The 18,834-nt window shown below is 46.2% G+C and overlaps 1 protein-coding gene across 2 annotated transcripts in view; it reads left to right on the top strand.

Annotated features, from left to right (window-relative positions):
* Window positions 1-17,181, top strand: part of LOC135372736 (phospholipid scramblase 2-like) — a 164,761-nt gene extending 147,580 nt beyond the window's left edge. For both annotated transcript variants that reach the window (XM_064606221.1, XM_064606222.1), the window contains exons 6-7: window positions 9,149-9,307; window positions 16,972-17,181. In XM_064606221.1, the coding sequence (XP_064462291.1) occupies window positions 9,149-9,307; window positions 16,972-17,049 (237 nt within the window). In that variant the 3' untranslated portion in view covers window positions 17,050-17,181. The remainder of the gene's footprint in view (window positions 1-9,148; window positions 9,308-16,971) is intronic.
* Window positions 17,182-18,834: the final 1,653 nt, after the last annotated feature.

Raw genomic sequence — 18,834 nt, 5'->3', positions numbered from 1 at the left:
GTTTTATCGTGCGCGTACATAGACTCATAGGTACATGTGACCGGTTGTGACTCTCTACCAATGTGCCAGTGTTCGTTTTAATTTCATCCGCCCAAACTCTTCTATATGGTTACGTTCCCCTTAAGAGGAAACACACTCAACTAAACAGTGACCCAAGAGACTGCGTAACGGCTTCTCTATCGGTAATGTCGCACAACGCGTCCCTTGTTTGAGAGCAGCGAATTTGATTACATTTACGTATCCGCGAGGGCAAGCGTGCGAAGTGGCGCCTCTTTTGTGGACAGAACGCGAAGAAAAGAACACGGGGCCGTCGAGCTCGTTTTTGAGTGAAAGTGTTCCCCGATTTGCGTCGTGCGGTGGTGCTTGCTGGCTAGGAAGCAGCGACAAACATCAGGATGGGACGCGATCGCACCAATCCAGGAAGAAAGTACTTTACGTATCACATATCACGACATACAAATCCGTCTGTATCATGCACTTCAAGAAAGGAGAAAGCCTATTTGAACGGACAGTCACCTGCAGGAACCAGGAGCAACCAATTTCTCAGCTGCCTATTCATATTGAATACCATGCATGCGGAATAAAGGGGTTTACATATAGCAACATTGATTTTTTTTTCTGCGAATGAATATGCACACCAGAAGCGGAACCGGTTAAAACCGGTATGAACCGTTATTTTTTTTGCTCCGGAGCAGAACCGGTACCCGACCGTTTATGATAGAACCGGAACGAAAAACGTTTCGGTTTGTTCTACGTGTTAAATTACCCATTAAATAGATTAGTTTTTGTTAACGTTCCTGTAATCTGTAGTCCACGTCTTATAATTTCACTTTTATATATATATATATATAATGAGGGGAAAAAGCCATTAAAGAAACAAGTAAATGATACTAGTCGTGTTTGAAATTCAAAATTACAGATTAAGATGGCTTCTATGGCTGCACGCAGAGAAACAAATACCCATGGAACGATGCGACAGCACCAGAGGACTCTTGTTTCGCCGTGTTTGCGGCTTGTCAGCTCTGGGTAGCTGCGCATATATATATATATATATACATATATAAGGGGAAAAATTATCAGGAGCTCTTTGCCTGCACGTATCGCATATGTTTAAGTCAAACGTCCCCATGCCAGTACTGGACAGCTGTTTCGGCCTTCGTGGGCCTCATCAGCAGTACGCAGGCAGGCAACGTTTGAGCGAATGGCGTCAGAAGGTCAGAAGGTATATATATATATACATATATATACAGGGTGTCCCAGAAAACGTGTCATTGAATTATAATAAAAAAACTACGCCACCTAGAATCATGCGGTCAACGGCATTCGTTCTTATTAGGTTTTTGCCACCTCCTCATGTGAATGCCATGTAACGGAATTTTTATTATGTAAATTTTTGCTAACTGAACTCGGAAATTTGCCAAGTAAAGGTCACTTTTTTACACCACCATTGTGAAGAGCGCGACGAATTTACCCAAAATCAGGATAATTGGCATGGATATTGAGGACCTATCCCATCGGAAAAAATAGCCGAATATCATGCGTTTCGGAGTACGAAAGCCTAGCGCTCGACGACTTTTTATGCGCGCGCGTTGCAGTCCGACGAAAGGAGGATATTAAACCCAACCCACACAGGGACAGTAGAAAAAGTGATAGTACTTGAAATTGAGAGAGGGTAAGGCAAGATTTGCAGTCGGTTGCGATAAGCCATGCCTGTGTTATCTGGTACCGAGGGAGAAAAGAAGTGAAGACACGTGCTGGTGATATGTATCTATCATAATCGTGACGAGGGGCAAGAAGGGACAGTGCGCACACAAAGCGAAGGTACAAGCTACCTCCAGCTATTGTGAAAATAATGATGGGATACTAATGTGAGGCTGCATTCGTTTCTACGCAGCGGCGATTTCGTTTGTCAAAGATGGAAAGCTTATGCTGTATCTCCCACCTCGTTGTTGTACAAGAAGACATTTCTGTGAGTGTGTAGATAAAAGGACGCCCCGGGAAGAAGGAAATTATCTGCTCAGTTGTATCAGGATTTTATTTGTGCAGCAACTATAACTGTGAACGGCCGCACCACAAAATAAATTAACCAAAAGTATATCTTATTACTGAACCCACGGGGCATGCCGCATTCTTTGTTCTTTCTAAAGGTGCTCAAAATGTCCGCCTTCCGCACCGATGCATAATTGTGTGAGAGCGATGCACAAACTGACATTATTTTTTCTTGTAAGTCAACAGGGGACTCAGGCTATGTCTTGTACACTTCCTCCTTTATGCGACCCCACAAATAAAAGTCCAGTGGAGTTAAGTGAGGAGATCGAGCCGGCCATGCCACTGGCCCAAAACGCCCAATCCATTTATCGTGGAAGAGGTCTTGCAGAAATTTCACAGCCTGAAGACTGACGTGAGGGGGTGTTCCATCGTGTTGGTACCATACCATGGGACGTTCTTGCAGCGGCAACAAAGCTGAATACTACGTGTTGCAGTATTTCGGCATGGTAACGCTGGCCGTTGAGGTTTCCATCGAAGAAAACTGGCCCAAGAATTGTTCCGTTATAAATAGCGGCCCACACGTTCAAGTTGTTGGGAGTCAGTCGGTTTTCGGTACAGATTTGTTACGAGTGTGCCATTGGATATGCCTACATGGACATCTAGAAAATCTATGCTCTCCCTAGAATAAGCGTGAGTGAATTGTATTGTGGGGTGCACGTTACCGAAGTTTTCAATGAAAGACAGAAGCGAGTCTTCAGAATGTGGCCACAGCATGAATATGTCGTCCAAAAAACGCTTAAAAATTAGGGGTTGAAGTTGACAGGTGCCAAGGAACCGTCCTTCTAGATCACCCATAAAGATATTTGCGTAATTTGGGGCCATTTTCGTGCCCATGGCTGTGCCGTTAATTTGAATGTAATGCCTGTTGTCAAATTCAAAATTATTACATGTGAGTATTAGAGAAATTAGTGTTTCTACGACAGCAGAGTCGTACTCGTACGGTTTTTCGGAAAATTTTTCATATGCTACGACAGTGGCATGGATGCCGTCATCGTGAGGAATATTGGTGTACAATGAGGTAACATCGAGTGTTATAAGCAGGGAACCGGTCGGGACTTCGATATCCGAAATTATTTGCAGGAAATGGTTCGTATCCTTTATGTATGACGGGAATTTTGGGGGGATGTCTTTGAGGAGGTGGTCAACGAACGTGGAGATGTTTTCGGTTGATGTGCCATTCGAAGATACTATGGGGCGACCGGGATTTCCTGGCTTATGAATTTTAGGGAGCATGTAAAATCGGCCTGGTTTGGGGTCGTGTGGCAGGAGGTACTCGAATAGATTATCGTCGATTTTCTTGCTGACCTTCAATCTCTTTAAGGTTGTTGTGATCTTGGTGCTGATGTCATTGGTGGGATCATTTTCTAGGGGCCTGTAGAATGTTTGGCAACCGAGCTGCCGCATTCCTTCTGCGATATAGGTTTCCTTGTCCATGATTACTAGGGCATCACCTTTGTCTGCTCTTTTGATTACTATATCACTGCGCTGCTTTAAGGCTGAGATACTGTCATGCTCCACTTTAGTAAGGTTAGGTTTCACTGCACCGCGGTCAGAATTTTGATAGGCTCGCAGGATATCCCTTTGAACAGCTTTGATGTACATATCTAAAGCTTTTTCTCGGTTCGAATCAGGAGTGAAATTTGACGGAGCTCCGAATTGGTTTCGCGATGAGCTGGCTTTGTCATAAAAATATTCTTTGAGACGCAACTGTCTTGCGAAGTTATCTAAATCCAAATGAAGCTGATATTCGTTGTACAGGTCACTGTTTGGACAGAAGGACAGTCCCCGATTAAGAAGCGAGAGTTCGTGGTCAGTGAGGGTTGCGGATGATAAATTCACGACATTATTTTTTACGTGACTTGCAGCGGGAACAATGGGTGTCGGTTGAGGGTCGGGTGCTGTATCTACGGGATTTGCAGTGGGAGGCGCAGTCACTGCGGTGTCATTCGGCACGGGTATATCATCGCGGGCTAACTTCTTCTGTTTCCTTACGGTTAAGTGATTTTATATATATATATATATATTTATATTTATATATATATATATATATTTATATTTATATATATATATATATATATTTATATTTATATATATATATATATATATAAGGGGAAAAATTAGCAGGAGCTCTTTGCCTGCACGTATCGCATATGTTTGTAAGTCAAACGTCCCCATGCCAGTACTGGACAGCTGTTTCGGCCTTCGTGGGCCTCATCAGCAGTACGCAGGCGGGCAACGTTTGAGCGAATGGCGTCAGAAGGTCAGAAGGTATATATATATATATATAAGGGGAAAAAATTAGCAGGAGCTTTTTGCCTGCACGTATCGCATATGTTTGTAAGTCAAACGTCCCCATGCCAGTACTGGACAGCTGTTTCGGCCTTCGTGGGCCTCATCAGCAGTACGCAGGCGGGCAACGTTTGAGCGAATGGCGTCAGAAGGTCAGAAGGTATATATATATATATATATAAGGGGAAAAAATTAGCAGGAGCTCTTTGCCTGCACGTATCGCATATGTTTGTAAGTCAAACGTCCCCATGCCAGTACTGGACAGCTGTTTCAGCCTTCGTGGGCCTCATCAGCAGTACGCAGGCGGGCAACGTTTGAGCGAATGGCGTCAGAAGGTCAGAAGGTATATATATATATATAAGGGGAAAAAATTATCAGGAGCTCTTTGCCTGCACGTATCGCATATGTTTGTAAGTCAAACGTCCCCATGCCAGTACTGGACAGCTGTTTCGGCCTTCGTGGGCCTCATCAGCAGTACGCAGGCAGGCAACGTTTGAGCGAATGGCGTCAGAAGGTCAGAAGGTATATATATATATATATATAAGGGGAAAAAATTATCAGGAGCTCTTTGCCTGCACGTATCGCATATGTTTGTAAGTCAAACGTCCCCATGCCAGTACTGGACAGCTGTTTCGGCCTTCGTGGGCCTCATCAGCAGTACGCAGGCAGGCAACGTTTGAGCGAATGGCGTCAGAAGGTCAGAAGGTATATATATATATAAGGGGAAAAAATTATCAGGAGCTCTTTGCCTGCACGTATCGCATATGTTTGTAAGTCAAACGTACCCATGCCAGTACTGGACAGCTGTTTCGGCCTTCGTGGGCCTCATCAGCAGTACGCAGGCAGGCAACGTTTGAGCGAATGGCGTCAGAAGGTCAGAAGGTATATATATATATATATAAGGGGAAAAAATTATCAGGAGCTCTTTGCCTGCACGTATCGCATATGTTTGTAAGTCAAACGTCCCCATGCCAGTACTGGACAGCTGTTTCGGCCTTCGTGGGCCTCATCAGCAGTACGCAGGCGGGCAACGTTTGAGCGAATGGCGTCAGAAGGTCAGAAGGTATATATATATATATAAGGGGAAAAAAATAGCAGGAGCTCTTTGCCTGCATGTAACGCATATGTTTGTAAGTCAAACGTCCCCATGCCAGTACTGGACAGCTGTTTCGGCCTTCGTGGGCCTCATCAGCAGTACGCAGGCGGGCAACGTTTGAGCGAATGGCGTCAGAAGGTCAGAAGGTATATATATATATAAGGGGAAAAAATTAGCAGGAGCTCTTTGCCTGCACGTATCGCATATGTTTGTAAGTCAAACCTCCCCATGCCAGTACTGGACAGCTGTTTCTGCCTTCGTGGGCCTCATCAGCAGTACGCAGGCGGGCAACGTTTGAGCGAATGGCGTCAGAAGGTCAGAAGGTATATATATATATATATATATATATATATATATAAGGGGAAAAAATTATCAGGAGCTCTTTGCCTGCACGTATCGCATATGTTTGTAAGTCAAACGTCCCCATGCCAGTACTGGACAGCTGTTTCGGCCTTCGTGGGCCTCATCAGCAGTACGCAGGCGGGCAACGTTTGAGCGAATGGCGTCAGAAGGTCAGAAGGTATATATATATATATATAAGGGGAAAAAATTAGCAGGAGCTCTTTGCCTGCACGTATCGCATATGTTTGTAAGTCAAACGTCCCCATGCCAGTACTGGACAGCTGTTTCGGCCTTCGTGGGCTTCATCAGCAGTACGCAGGCAGGCAACGTTTGAGCGGGTGGCGTCAGAGGGTCACGTGGCACGTGATGCCTCCCGTCAGGGTGTCATAAGACACCTCTGAAAGCCCAGTGCAAAGCCAGTCAAATGTATAAGGGGGAAAAAAATTAGCAGGAGCTCTTTGGCTGCACGTATAGCATATGTTTGTAAGTCAAACGTCGTCATGCCAGTACTGGACAGCTGTTTCGGCCTTCGTGGGCCTCATCAGCAGTACGCAGGCGGGCAACGTTTGAGCGAATGGCGTCAGAAGGTCAGAAGGTATATATATATATATATATAAGGGGAAAAAATTAGCAGGAGCTCTTTGCCTGCACGTATCGCATATGTTTGTAAGTCAAACGTCCCCATGCCAGTACTGGACAGCTGTTTCGGCCTTCGTGGGCCTCATCAGCAGTACGCAGGCGGGCAACGTTTGAGCGAATGGCGTCAGAAGGTCAGAAGGTATATATATATATATATAAGGGGAAAAAATTAGCAGGAGCTCTTTGCCTGCACGTATCGCATATGTTTGTAAGTCAAACGTCCCCATGCCAGTACTGGACAGCTGTTTCAGCCTTCGTGGGCCTCATCAGCAGTACGCAGGCGGGCAACGTTTGAGCGAATGGCGTCAGAAGGTCAGAAGGTATATATATATATAAGGGGAAAAAATTATCAGGAGCTCTTTGCCTGCACGTATCGCATATGTTTGTAAGTCAAACGTCCCCATGCCAGTACTGGACAGCTGTTTCGGCCTTCGTGGGCCTCATCAGCAGTACGCAGGCAGGCAACGTTTGAGCGAATGGCGTCAGAAGGTCAGAAGGTATATATATATATATAAGGGGAAAAAATTATCAGGAGCTCTTTGCCTGCACGTATCGCATATGTTTGTAAGTCAAACGTCCCCATGCCAGTACTGGACAGCTGTTTCGGCCTTCGTGGGCCTCATCAGCAGTAAGCAGGCAGGCAACGTTTGAGCGAATGGCGTCAGAAGGTCAGAAGGTATATATATATATATATATATATAAGGGGAAAAAATTATCAGGAGCTCTTTGCCTGCACCTATCGCATATGTTTGTAAGTCAAACGTCCCCATGCCAGTACTGGACAGCTGTTTCGGCCTTCGTGGGCCTCATCAGCAGTACGCAGGCAGGCAACGTTTGAGCGAATGGCGTCAGAAGGTCAGAAGGTATATATATATATATATATAAGGGGAAAAAATTATCAGGAGCTCTTTGCCTGCACGTATCGCATATGTTTGTAAGTCAAACGTCCCCATGCCAGTACTGGACAGCTGTTTCGGCCTTCGTGGGCCTCATCAGCAGTACGCAGGCAGGCAACGTTTGAGCGAATGGCGTCAGAAGGTCAGAAGGTATATATATATATATATAAGGGGAAAAAATTATCAGGAGCTCTTTGCCTGCACGTATCGCATATGTTTGTAAGTCAAACGTCCCCATGCCAGTACTGGACAGCTGTTTCGGCCTTCGTGGGCCTCATCAGCAGTACGCAGGCGGGCAACGTTTGAGCGAATGGCGTCAGAAGGTCAGAAGGTATATATATATATATATATAAGGGGAAAAAATTAGCAGGAGCTCTTTGCCTGCATGTAACGCATATGTTTGTAAGTCAAACGTCCCCATGCCAGTACTGGACAGCTGTTTCGGCCTTCGTGGGCCTCATCAGCAGTACGCAGGCGGGCAACGTTTGAGCGAATGGCGTCAGAAGGTCAGAAGGTATATATATATATAAGGGGAAAAAATTAGCAGGAGCTCTTTGCCTGCACGTATCGCATATGTTTGTAAGTCAAACGTCCCCATGCCAGTACTGGACAGCTGTTTCGGCCTTCGTGGGCCTCATCAGCAGTACGCAGGCGGGCAACGTTTGAGCGAATGGCGTCAGAAGGTCAGAAGGTATATATATATATATATATATATATATATAAGGGGAAAAAATTATCAGGAGCTCTTTGCCTGCACGTATCGCATATGTTTGTAAGTCAAACGTCCCCATGCCAGTACTGGACAGCTGTTTCGGCCTTCGTGGGCCTCATCAGCAGTACGCAGGCGGGCAACGTTTGAGCGAATGGCGTCAGAAGGTCAGAAGGTATATATATATATATATATATATAAGGGGAAAAAATTAGCAGGAGCTCTTTGCCTGCACGTATCGCATATGTTTGTAAGTCAAACGTCCCCATGCCAGTACTGGACAGCTGTTTCGGCCTTCGTGGGCCTCATCAGCAGTACGCAGGCAGGCAACGTTTGAGCGGATGGCGTCAGAGGGTCACGTGGCACGTGATGCCTCCCGTCAGGGTGTCATAAGACACCTCTGAAAGCCCAGTGCAAAGCCAGTCAAGTGTATAAGGGGCAAAAATTAGGAGGAGCTCTTTGGCTGCACGTATAGTATATGGCTGTATACAGCCGTATACAGCTGTATACGGCTGAGATGGAATCAATTGCAACATAGCATAATGTTGAAGGGCACTCCTTAGGATGGCATTAGTAAACTCCTAGGTTTCTGTTTTCTTTTAATCTTTTTCCAGCACGCAAAAGGGGATTTTGTGCTCTACCCCTCTCATTGGGGATGACTGAAATACGCGTCCCCGAAGATGCGCAATGAACAAAATAAAGAGAAAAAAAACGGTGTTCCTTCACGATTTTTTTGCGATCTACCGAACGGATTTTTGCTTTGAACACGGCTACGATATCGGATGACCGAAAGGAACAGATGTTCTGATTGAGGCAACTTCCTAGTTTTCATCATTAAAAAGTGAATTATTGAAAGTTAATTAAGACATTGTCTTAGGAGTTTGCTAATGCCCCATAAGGAGTGCCCTTCAGCATATGCTATATTGCAATTGATTTGATCTCGGGAAAGTTATATATATATATATATATATATATTGAAAAAATATGTTTACACTTAGCTTGGGCACCCTGTATGATGTTTATGCGTCCGTAGCGAAGGTGTTTCATTTTTCCCGCATCGTGGTGCACTACTCATAGCGTATAACCTGTGCCCAACGATTAGTACGATTTAAGCGCTGTCTGTTTCAGGTCCTTACTCTGGGGAACAACAGGATAGGTACAGTGGCAAAGGAGCCTGCTACACATAAGAAGAAAACGGCTGTCTATGCTGACATGATTAGTGTTTCTTTCCCCCATGATCTGGACGTTCACGCCAAGGCCTGCCTCATTGCTTGTGCTATGTTGATTGTAAGTGGCATGTCTTACAGGTACCGACGTTGCTCGAAACACTGTTTCCTTCATCATGCGATCTGTCCCTGTGAAATTGATAAAGAAAACACTGATCTCGTCACGTAATGCGAACGGACAACAGTGGAGGGGGAGCAGGAACTCCCCTCAATCACTGCTTCAATGAGAGGAAGCTTTCCAGAGAACAGTTGCTCTGGCCCTTCCTTCATTGGCTCGCGTTATTCGTTGTCCAACACGCCACAAATTTATGGAGGGACGTTTACCTTAAAGGGCTTGTGACCCTTATATTTGGTTCGTGGACGGCAACGGATCCGTAGAATGAGGATCATTGTCCTCTATTACTGCATCACTGCTGTCCTCACGAGGAAACCTCTGGATAGCGACGACAGGTAACATTCGCTTTCGTCGGACATATTGACATCCAAATGCCATGCAGAGCAATTGCAGACGACGGCGGATCAAAAGCTTCCCGGTCAAGATTCTGGAGGCAGCGCCCTGATTGGTTCTGAGATAAGCACGTTTCCACGCTTTTTGAGGCAGCGATTAGCGGAATACACACAGCATCCGGTGTCTGCTCTTGTCGTGTATTTCATCGAATAACAACGCCACTATTTGGTGTGGGGTTTCCGATGGCGTGTTCAGCAGTCCATAAGGAATAAAATGACACTAAATTTTCGAAATCGCCCGAAGCGGATGCGACTGTCACTTTGATAGAAAACAAATTAAATGATAGTTAACTTTAGGAGGGAACGCACCCATATACTACTTAAAAATGTAATTTATTTAACATGTTGTTCATCGATTGCAGGAAATACATAAGCTCTCGTGTTCGAATTCTTGCCATAGAACTAAGAAACAATCAAAAGCGAAACCATGTTAATTTTACACTTGTAATGTCTGAGTTTTCTGCTGTGGTTTGGCGCGCCCTGCATCGGGCTAATCAGGCTTTCTGTTCGGAGCCGCCAGTTTTAAAAAGAAGCAAACAAACGTGGTTGGTGCATTCGAAAGATTTCATTCGCCGTTTCGGCACTGGGATTCGGACAAGGTCAATGAAATTTTCGGCAGACTCCGGAGGCGCCAGATTTAAAGAGAAACAGGGAATCTTCGTTCGTGGATTCGATTCGTCTTTTTGGCAACTGGGGTTCGGATTGGGCCAATGAAGCTTTTGGCAGACTCTGGAGGAGCCAGTTTTAAAAAGAAACAAACAAACTTAGTTGGTGCATTCCAAAGATTCGATTCGCCGTTTCGGCACTGGGATTCGGACAAGGTCAATGAAATTTTCGGCAGACTCCGGAGGCGCCAGATTTAAAGAGAAACAGGGAATCTTCGTTCGTGGATTCGATTCGTCTTTTTGGCAACTGGGGTTCGGATTGGGCCAATGAAGCTTTTGGCAGACTCTGGAGGAGCCAGTTTTAAAAAGAAACAAACAAACTTAGTTGGTGCATTCCAAAGATTCGATTCGCCGTTTCGGCACTGGGATTCGGACAAGGTCAATGAAATTTTCGGCAGACTCCGGAGGCGCCAGATTTAAAGAGAAACAGGGAATCTTCGTTCGTGGATTCGATTCGTCTTTTTGGCAACTGGGGTTCGGATTGGGCCAATGAAGCTTTTGGCAGACTCTGGAGGAGCCAGTTTTAAAAAGAAACAAACAAACTTAGTTGGTGCATTCCAAAGATTCGATTCGCCGTTTCGGCACTGGGATTCGGACAAGGTCAATGAAATTTTCGGCAGACTCCGGAGGCGCCAGATTTAAAGAGAAACAGGGAATCTTCGTTCGTGGATTCGATTCGTCTTTTTGGCAACTGGGGTTCGGATTGGGCCAATGAAGCTTTTGGCAGACTCTGGAGGAGCCAGTTTTAAAAAGAAACAAACAAACTTAGTTGGTGCATTCCAAAGATTCGATTCGCAGTTTCGACACTGGGATTCGGACAAGGTCAATGAAATTTTCGGCAGACTCCGGAGGCGCCAGATTTAAAGAGAAACAGGGAATCTTCGTTCGTGGATTCGATTCGTCTTTTTGGCAACTGGGGTTCGGATTGGGCCAATGAAGCTTTTGGCAGACTCTGGAGGAGCCAGTTTTAAAAAGAAACAAACAAACTTAGTTGGTGCATTCCAAAGATTCGATTCGCCGTTTCGGCACTGGGATTCGGACAAGGTCAATGAAATTTTCGGCAGACTCCGGAGGCGCCAGATTTAAAGAGAAACAGGGAATCTTCGTTCGTGGATTCGATTCGTCTTTTTGGCAACTGGGGTTCGGATTGGGCCAATGAAGCTTTTGGCAGACTCTGGAGGAGCCAGTTTTAAAAAGAAACAAACAAACTTAGTTGGTGCATTCCAAAGATTCGATTCGCCGTTTCGGCACTGGGATTCGGACAAGGTCAATGAAATTTTCGGCAGACTCCGGAGGCGCCAGATTTAAAGAGAAACAGGGAATCTTCGTTCGTGGATTCGATTCGTCTTTTTGGCAACTGGGGTTCGGATTGGGCCAATGAAGCTTTTGGCAGACTCTGGAGGAGCCAGTTTTAAAAAGAAACAAACAAACTTAGTTGGTGCATTCCAAAGATTCGATTCGCAGTTTCGACACTGGGATTCGGACAAGGTCAATGAAATTTTCGGCAGACTCCGGAGGCGCCAGATTTAAAGAGAAACAGGGAATCTTCGTTCGTGGATTCGATTCGTCTTTTTGGCAACTGGGGTTCGGATTGGGCCAATGAAGCTTTTGGCAGACTCTGGAGGAGCCAGTTTTAAAAAGAAACAAACAAACTTAGTTGGTGCATTCCAAAGATTCGATTCGCCGTTTCGGCACTGGGATTCGGACAAGGTCAATGAAATTTTCGGCAGACTCCGGAGGCGCCAGATTTAAAGAGAAACAGGGAATCTTCGTTCGTGGATTCGATTCGTCTTTTTGGCAACTGGGGTTCGGATTGGGCCAATGAAGCTTTTGGCAGACTCTGGAGGAGCCAGTTTTAAAAAGAAACAAACAAACTTAGTTGGTGCATTCCAAAGATTCGATTCGTTGTTTCGGCACTGGGATTCGGACAAGGTCAATGAAATTTTCGGCAGACTCCGGAGGCGCCAGATTTAAAGAGAAACAGGGAATCTTCGTTCGTGGATTCGATTCGTCTTTTTGGCAACTGGGGTTCGGATTGGGCCAATGAAGCTTTTGGCAGACTCTGGAGGAGCCAGTTTTAAAAAGAAACAAACAAACTTAGTTGGTGCATTCCAAAGATTCGATTCGCCGTTTCGGCACTGGGATTCGGACAAGGTCAATGAAATTTTCGGCAGACTCCGGAGGCGCCAGATTTAAAGAGAAACAGGGAATCTTCGTTCGTGGATTCGATTCGTCTTTTTGGCAACTGGGGTTCGGATTGGGCCAATGAAGCTTTTGGCAGACTCTGGAGGAGCCAGTTTTAAAAAGAAACAAACAAACTTAGTTGGTGCATTCCAAAGATTCGATTCGCCGTTTCGGCACTGGGATTCGGACAAGGTCAATGAAATTTTCGGCAGACTCCGGAGGCGCCAGATTTAAAGAGAAACATGGAATCTTCGTTCGTGGATTCGATTCGTCTTTTTGGCAACTGGGGTTCGGATTGGGCCAATGAAGCTTTTGGCAGACTCTGGAGGAGCCAGTTTTAAAAAGAAACAAACAAACTTAGTTGGTGCATTCCAAAGATTCGATTCGCCGTTTCGGCACTGGGATTCGGACAAGGTCAATGAAATTTTCGGCAGACTCCGGAGGCGCCAGATTTAAAGAGAAAGAGGGAATCTTCGTTCGTGGATTCGATTCGTCTTTTTGGCAACTGGGGTTCGGATTGGGCCAATGAAGCTTTTGGCAGACTCTGGAGGAGACAGTTTTAAAAAGAAACAAACAAACTTGGTTGGTGCATTCCAAAGATTCGATTCGCCGTTTCGGCACTGGGATTCGGACAAGGCCAATCGGATTTTCGGCAGACTCCGGAGGCGCCAGATTTAAAGAGAAACGGGGAATCTTCGTTCGTGGATTCGATTCGTCTTTTTGGCAACTGGGGTTCGGATTGGGCCAATGAAGCTTTTGGCAGACTCTGGAGGAGACAGTTTTAAAAAGAAACAAACAAACTTGGTTGGTGCATTCCAAAGATTCGATTCGCCGTTTCGGCACTGGGATTCGGACAAGGCCAATCGGATTTTCGGCAGACTCCGGAGGCGCCAGATTTAAAGAGAAACGGGGAATCTTCGTTCGTGGATTCGATTCGTCTTTTTGGCAACTGGGGTTCGGATTGGGCCAATGAAGCTTTTGGCAGACTCTGGAGGAGCCAGTTTTAAAAAGAAACAAACAAACTTAGTTGGTGCATTCCAAAGATTCGATTCGCCGTTTCGGCACTGGGATTCGGACAAGGCCAATCGGATTTTCGGCAGACTCCGGAGGCGCCAGATTTAAAGAGAAACAGGGAATCTTCGTTCGTGGATTCGATTCGTCTTTTTGGCAACTGGGGTTCGGATTGGGCCAATGAGGCGTTTGGCAGACTCCGGAGGAGCCAGTTTTAAAAAGAAACAAACAAATGTGTTTGGTGGATTCGAAAGAATAAATTCGCCGTTTCGGCAGTGGGATTCGGACAAGGCCAATCGGACTTTCAGCAGACTCCGGAGGCGCCAGATTTAAAGAGAAACAGGGAATCTTCGTTCGTGGATTCGATTGGTATTTTTGGGAACTGGGGTTCGGATGGGGCCAATGAGGCGTTTGGCAGACTCCGGAGGAGCCAGTTTTAAAAAGAAACAAACAAATGTGTTTGGTGGATTCGAAAGAATAAATTCGCCGTTTCGGCAGTGGGATTCGGACAAGGCCAATCGGACTTTCAGCAGACTCCGGAGGCGCCAGATTTAAAGAGGAACAGGGAATCTTCGTTCGTGGATTCGATTGGTCTTTTTGGGAACTGGGGTTCTTATTGGGCCAATGAGGCTTTTGGCAGACTCCGGAGGCGCGAATTTGGAAAAAAAAGGAACAAAGGTGGTTGGTGGATTCGAAAGATCCGATTCGCCGTTTTAGGCACTGGGATTCGAACCCACGAATCTTGAATCCCTGCCTAGGATACGAGGATTGGCTGGTCCATCCTTATATTAAGCGTTACACTAGGAAGGTGACAAACCATAGCCCGCTATGTTTCAAACGCTTTTCTTTAACTCTGTGATTCCCAAACTGTGGGTTGCGAACCCCAGGGGGTCGCGACACGATCCAAAGGGGGGTCGCGAAGCGGTCCATAAATTTTAAAAAGTGCTACGCCTTGCCCGCTGTTTTGCTTTACCAGGAGGCTCGCGGCTACAGAGCCGGAGGTTTCTCATAAGTGTGCTTGCATTCGGGGTACGTGACGCTTTTGATGCATCACACAGCCTGGCTTTTACGCCTGCTCAGTTGTGCACGAAGGCCAAAATCTATTGCCGTTAGTTCTACTCAATCCGGCTCACAGCGTCTGTGTCTGTCGCGGCATACAGGGACGCCCGGCTTTCACGGTGCACCGCGTAATGATGTCTTCTCTAATTACAGCGCGGACGTCAGAAACATACCGTTTCGCGTATGTTGTCGGTGAGCGAAGAATGCAGAATAGTTAGCAGACCACGACGCCGTTTTGCTCAGGATCAAGCGTTCGTTCCTGCTTCTGATTTCCGAGTTTTGCGTGCATCCAACTGTGGAACCATTTCGGACAGCTGTCAAACGAAAGACAAAGCGCAGAGTCGGAAGCGGTGTCCAAGACAGCCCAGGGAATTCACTCTGAATGTAGCTCCAATAAAATGTCAGTGTATCCATGACGAAAACCCGAGACTGGGAAAAAGACGAAAAACAGACGACACAACACAAAGTCTCAAAAAGTCAGTGTATCGTCCGGCTTCCCGACGAGGGAATCCGGGGGGTCGCGACGAGGTCATCTATATTTTTATTGATGGCTTTGGGAACCACTGCGCTAACTAATAAAGCTCGGAATTATTTTGAAACATACCGGTGCTGGTCGGGAAGCAACAACCCCCCAAGGCCTTACTGGTCATAGTACATCAGAGCGGCGTGTGAGGGACTTATATGTGATGATGTGTTGACTTTTGTGATGGTCAATGGTCCTCAATGGGAAATGGGGATCGAGCTTGGAGGTTCAGCAAATATGATTCTCTAGAGCTCCCGCGAGTGAAACTTGAGTGCGTATCAAGGCCGACGTTCGATATACGTCTGTTGGCCTTGGTGTCCGCCTCCCTGTTCGCGTCGGGGCTGACACTCACCGTAGAGAGACAGCCCCTAACACCGGTTCATCAGCTGACAATCCAATAATAATAATAATTAATACGGCACCGTGATGTTACACCGTGGCGACATGTTGCACGTGCCGCAGGGTAGAACCGTGGATTATTTGGACCACGGTGCTGGAAGCAATAATGAGGCTGGTGCACGTGACGTCACGCGGAGCTTGGAGCCACGTGTTATGGGGATGCGTCACAGGCGTCATACATGCGGACCGAATGAGGCAGCAGCGTGTAATTGCACGCATAACGCAACAACTAACGGGATGCCCTCCTACTGTGACTTCAGTACGGCAATATGTTTTCCAATGTCACGTGACGTCACTGCACAAGCCTCATTCGCTACTTGTCGCGTGGCTATGGCTGCGTTCCAGAACTCACCCGGGTCGACTCGAGAGTAGGGAGTAGCTACTCTCCACGTTCCAAAACCTACTCGATGACGTCGCGACCCCCGTTCCAAAAGCGGGTTGCCTACTCGTGAGTAGCTACCCGAGGTCGACTCGCTCTACTCCCTATCAGACGGGAGTAGGTAAGAGTAGTGACGTCAGAGCTGTCGTCTGCATTGAAATCTACGGTCGTCTGCTTTTGCTGCTGCTCGTCTCGGCAGCATCATAGCGGACCCAGGAAAGTTCCAGTGCGAACTTTGCGACCTGATGTTTTCTTCAGAGCAACATGAATGGAACTATACATAAAACACACATCGGATCGTTGTATGTGAAGGTCGAAACCTGTTTCTGTGCGTTTCAGAGCTAGCTGCGGACGATAACAGCGCTACCCTTTCTCGGAACGTGCGGTAAATACCCCTAATTCGTGGCGTGAATGCTTTACGAACCCACGCAGATGTCCCCATACCGAAGTCAACAGCGTCACACTAAAGCGAAGCAGCGGACAGCGGTTCTGATGTCGCGGGGCCCAAATGTCAATGTCGTCTGCTGTCGACATGTTCAGAATCGTACGGGCGCCTGTTCCACAACATACCCGAGGGTTACCCTACTCCCATGGTCACGTGGTACAACTCCTACTCGAGGGTTGGTTGTGGAACGCATCCTATGTATTAGATGCTCGGGCTGAAGACTACGATCGTGCCTACCTTGCACGGGCCACGAGGAATCGAGCCGCCATCGTATATATGAGAATTGGTTCCTTCTACTCGATCCTTACTACGGCTACCCAGTTACGTCTACTAATGTGTTGTTCCTCGAAAACAAGCTGCTGTGATCACGAGTATAGCATCTGCGGTTCAAAATGCTCATAATAAGAGAAAATATAAGAGCTAGTAAAACTCAAATGTGACACATATCAAGGTGTATAGCTTACTGTCACGCTCGTTCTCTTTGTGTGGAAACGGCGTACCACGTGTGTGCTTTTGTGTTTTTCTTGCCTCACGCTATTTTTTATGTTTTTAGGATTACATGTTTTTCGAGGAAGATTGTTGCACGTGCTATTGTTCCCGGTGTTGCGGCGGATCAAACGCCAAGCCATGAAGGAACGGCGCATCTTCCACAAGTCAAGCTACATTGTAAAACATAAGGCAGCATTCTCATCGATATAATACAATGCATGAACAAAGGAGGATGAGACAACCGAGCTGATGTATAATAAAAAAACGTATTATTTCATAATTTCGCATCATAATAACCCTTTCATACGAAACGAATCATTTCCGAGAGCGCAATGTGTCGGTTCTACACTCTAAGGAAAAAAGGAGTAAAATGCGGAGTAATTGCAGCTTCTAGTCCCCTGGAATGCAATTGCTCCTCATTTTGGTCTTCTAACCCCGACATTTACTCCCCAGGACTGCAAATTGTCACTGAACTTGAAAAATGGTAATGCAACAGTCTATGTAAATATATGTGGTCAATTTCATGGCATAATGCTGTATTACTCAGCCAACTTAGCATTTTTTCACCCCCACAGAGTAAGAAACAGTTAGCGTTTCTTTCTTGGCAAATTGTGTATGGAGGAAGATTTTATATCGTTGGACATATCACTGTTGACTGTTTGATTCCAAATATTTTCATGCATGCACGCCAATTTTGTTCCTGGGATTCTTACAACAGAGAGTGAAATGCATTCTCCACTCTGTGACATTCATTTACTCCAGTGGATTTACTCCCGAAAGGGATTATTTTTTGTGACAATGCATTTACTCCCCAAAAGGAGTAAAATTACTCCTTTTTTTCTTGTATAGGCTGTGTGCATAGCGCCCGCCGTGCCGCCATGCGAAAGACAACCGCGAAAACGTCGTACACGGCGGCTGCATTGACAGATACGCAAATCCGCAAGGAGTGACCGAGCTACCGTGCTCGTTCACCACCGTTTTATGAAAAAGAGAGTCTGGATGCTTCTCGTCATACGGCTAAAAATTATATCTGTGGGATCCTCCGAACTGTGCCTCACTTATGCGACCTCTCATTACGCTTTGCACTTTTTATTTTCTTTCATTCCGTTTCTTGTGAAGGAAGAAGAATTCGACATCTTGGTGGAAATTTTGGGTTAGCTGCTTTGAAGGGTGTGCGCTACCAAAAGCGGTAAAATGCCAAGAATTGACATACGAGGGTGGATCAAATTAGAGTCACTACTCTAGGTCAAATTAGAGTCACTAAATAAGCTACGCTTCAGAGTAACGACACTGAGGCAAAAACAGCCGCCATGTTGTTTCGGATGACCTCCAGCCCCACCTCTATTTTGGCAGTAGAAATAGATGAAGATGAAGTTCAGCAGTGGAAGAAGACAACACTTCGAAGAGCGCTAAATGGATGGCGCTGGAGGTCATCCGAAACAACATGGAGGCTCAGTGTCGATACTCTGAAGCGTAGCTTATTTAGTGACTCTAGGTCAAATATATGAACGAGACTTTTGTTGTGGAGCGCGTTCTGTCATTTGGCACGCGCTGAGCGTGACGAGTTTCTTGGTAGCAGCTCATATCCTCCAAATGCCCATTTCCACCGACGTCCCAAATCAACTAAAAGCTCATTTCCTCCGAAAAAATATTCGGAGCTTCTGGGGTTTCGGTTGATCTGGGCACGCGGGTGGCAGTGACCCATATCCCCCAAATGCTCTTTTCATCCGAGCGCCCAGAACCACCGAAAGCGGGATACTTGAAAGGACACCCTTCCCTCGTTTAACAGGGAAAGGAGGAAGGGTGAGCGGTTCCTAAGTGTGCGGTAATCCAATGTACAGCTCGAAGCAGAGTTAACTGGAACGCCACTTCGACTGGCGGAGCTAAAGTGCGATCGAAGGACTTTAGCTAAAGTCGGGGAGAGAGC

The sequence above is a fragment of the Ornithodoros turicata genome, unplaced genomic scaffold (assembly GCF_037126465.1).
Source record: "Ornithodoros turicata isolate Travis unplaced genomic scaffold, ASM3712646v1 Chromosome169, whole genome shotgun sequence".
Classification (NCBI taxonomy): Eukaryota; Metazoa; Arthropoda; class Arachnida; order Ixodida; family Argasidae; genus Ornithodoros; species Ornithodoros turicata.
This window is presented reverse-complemented; position numbering and strand designations above follow the sequence as displayed.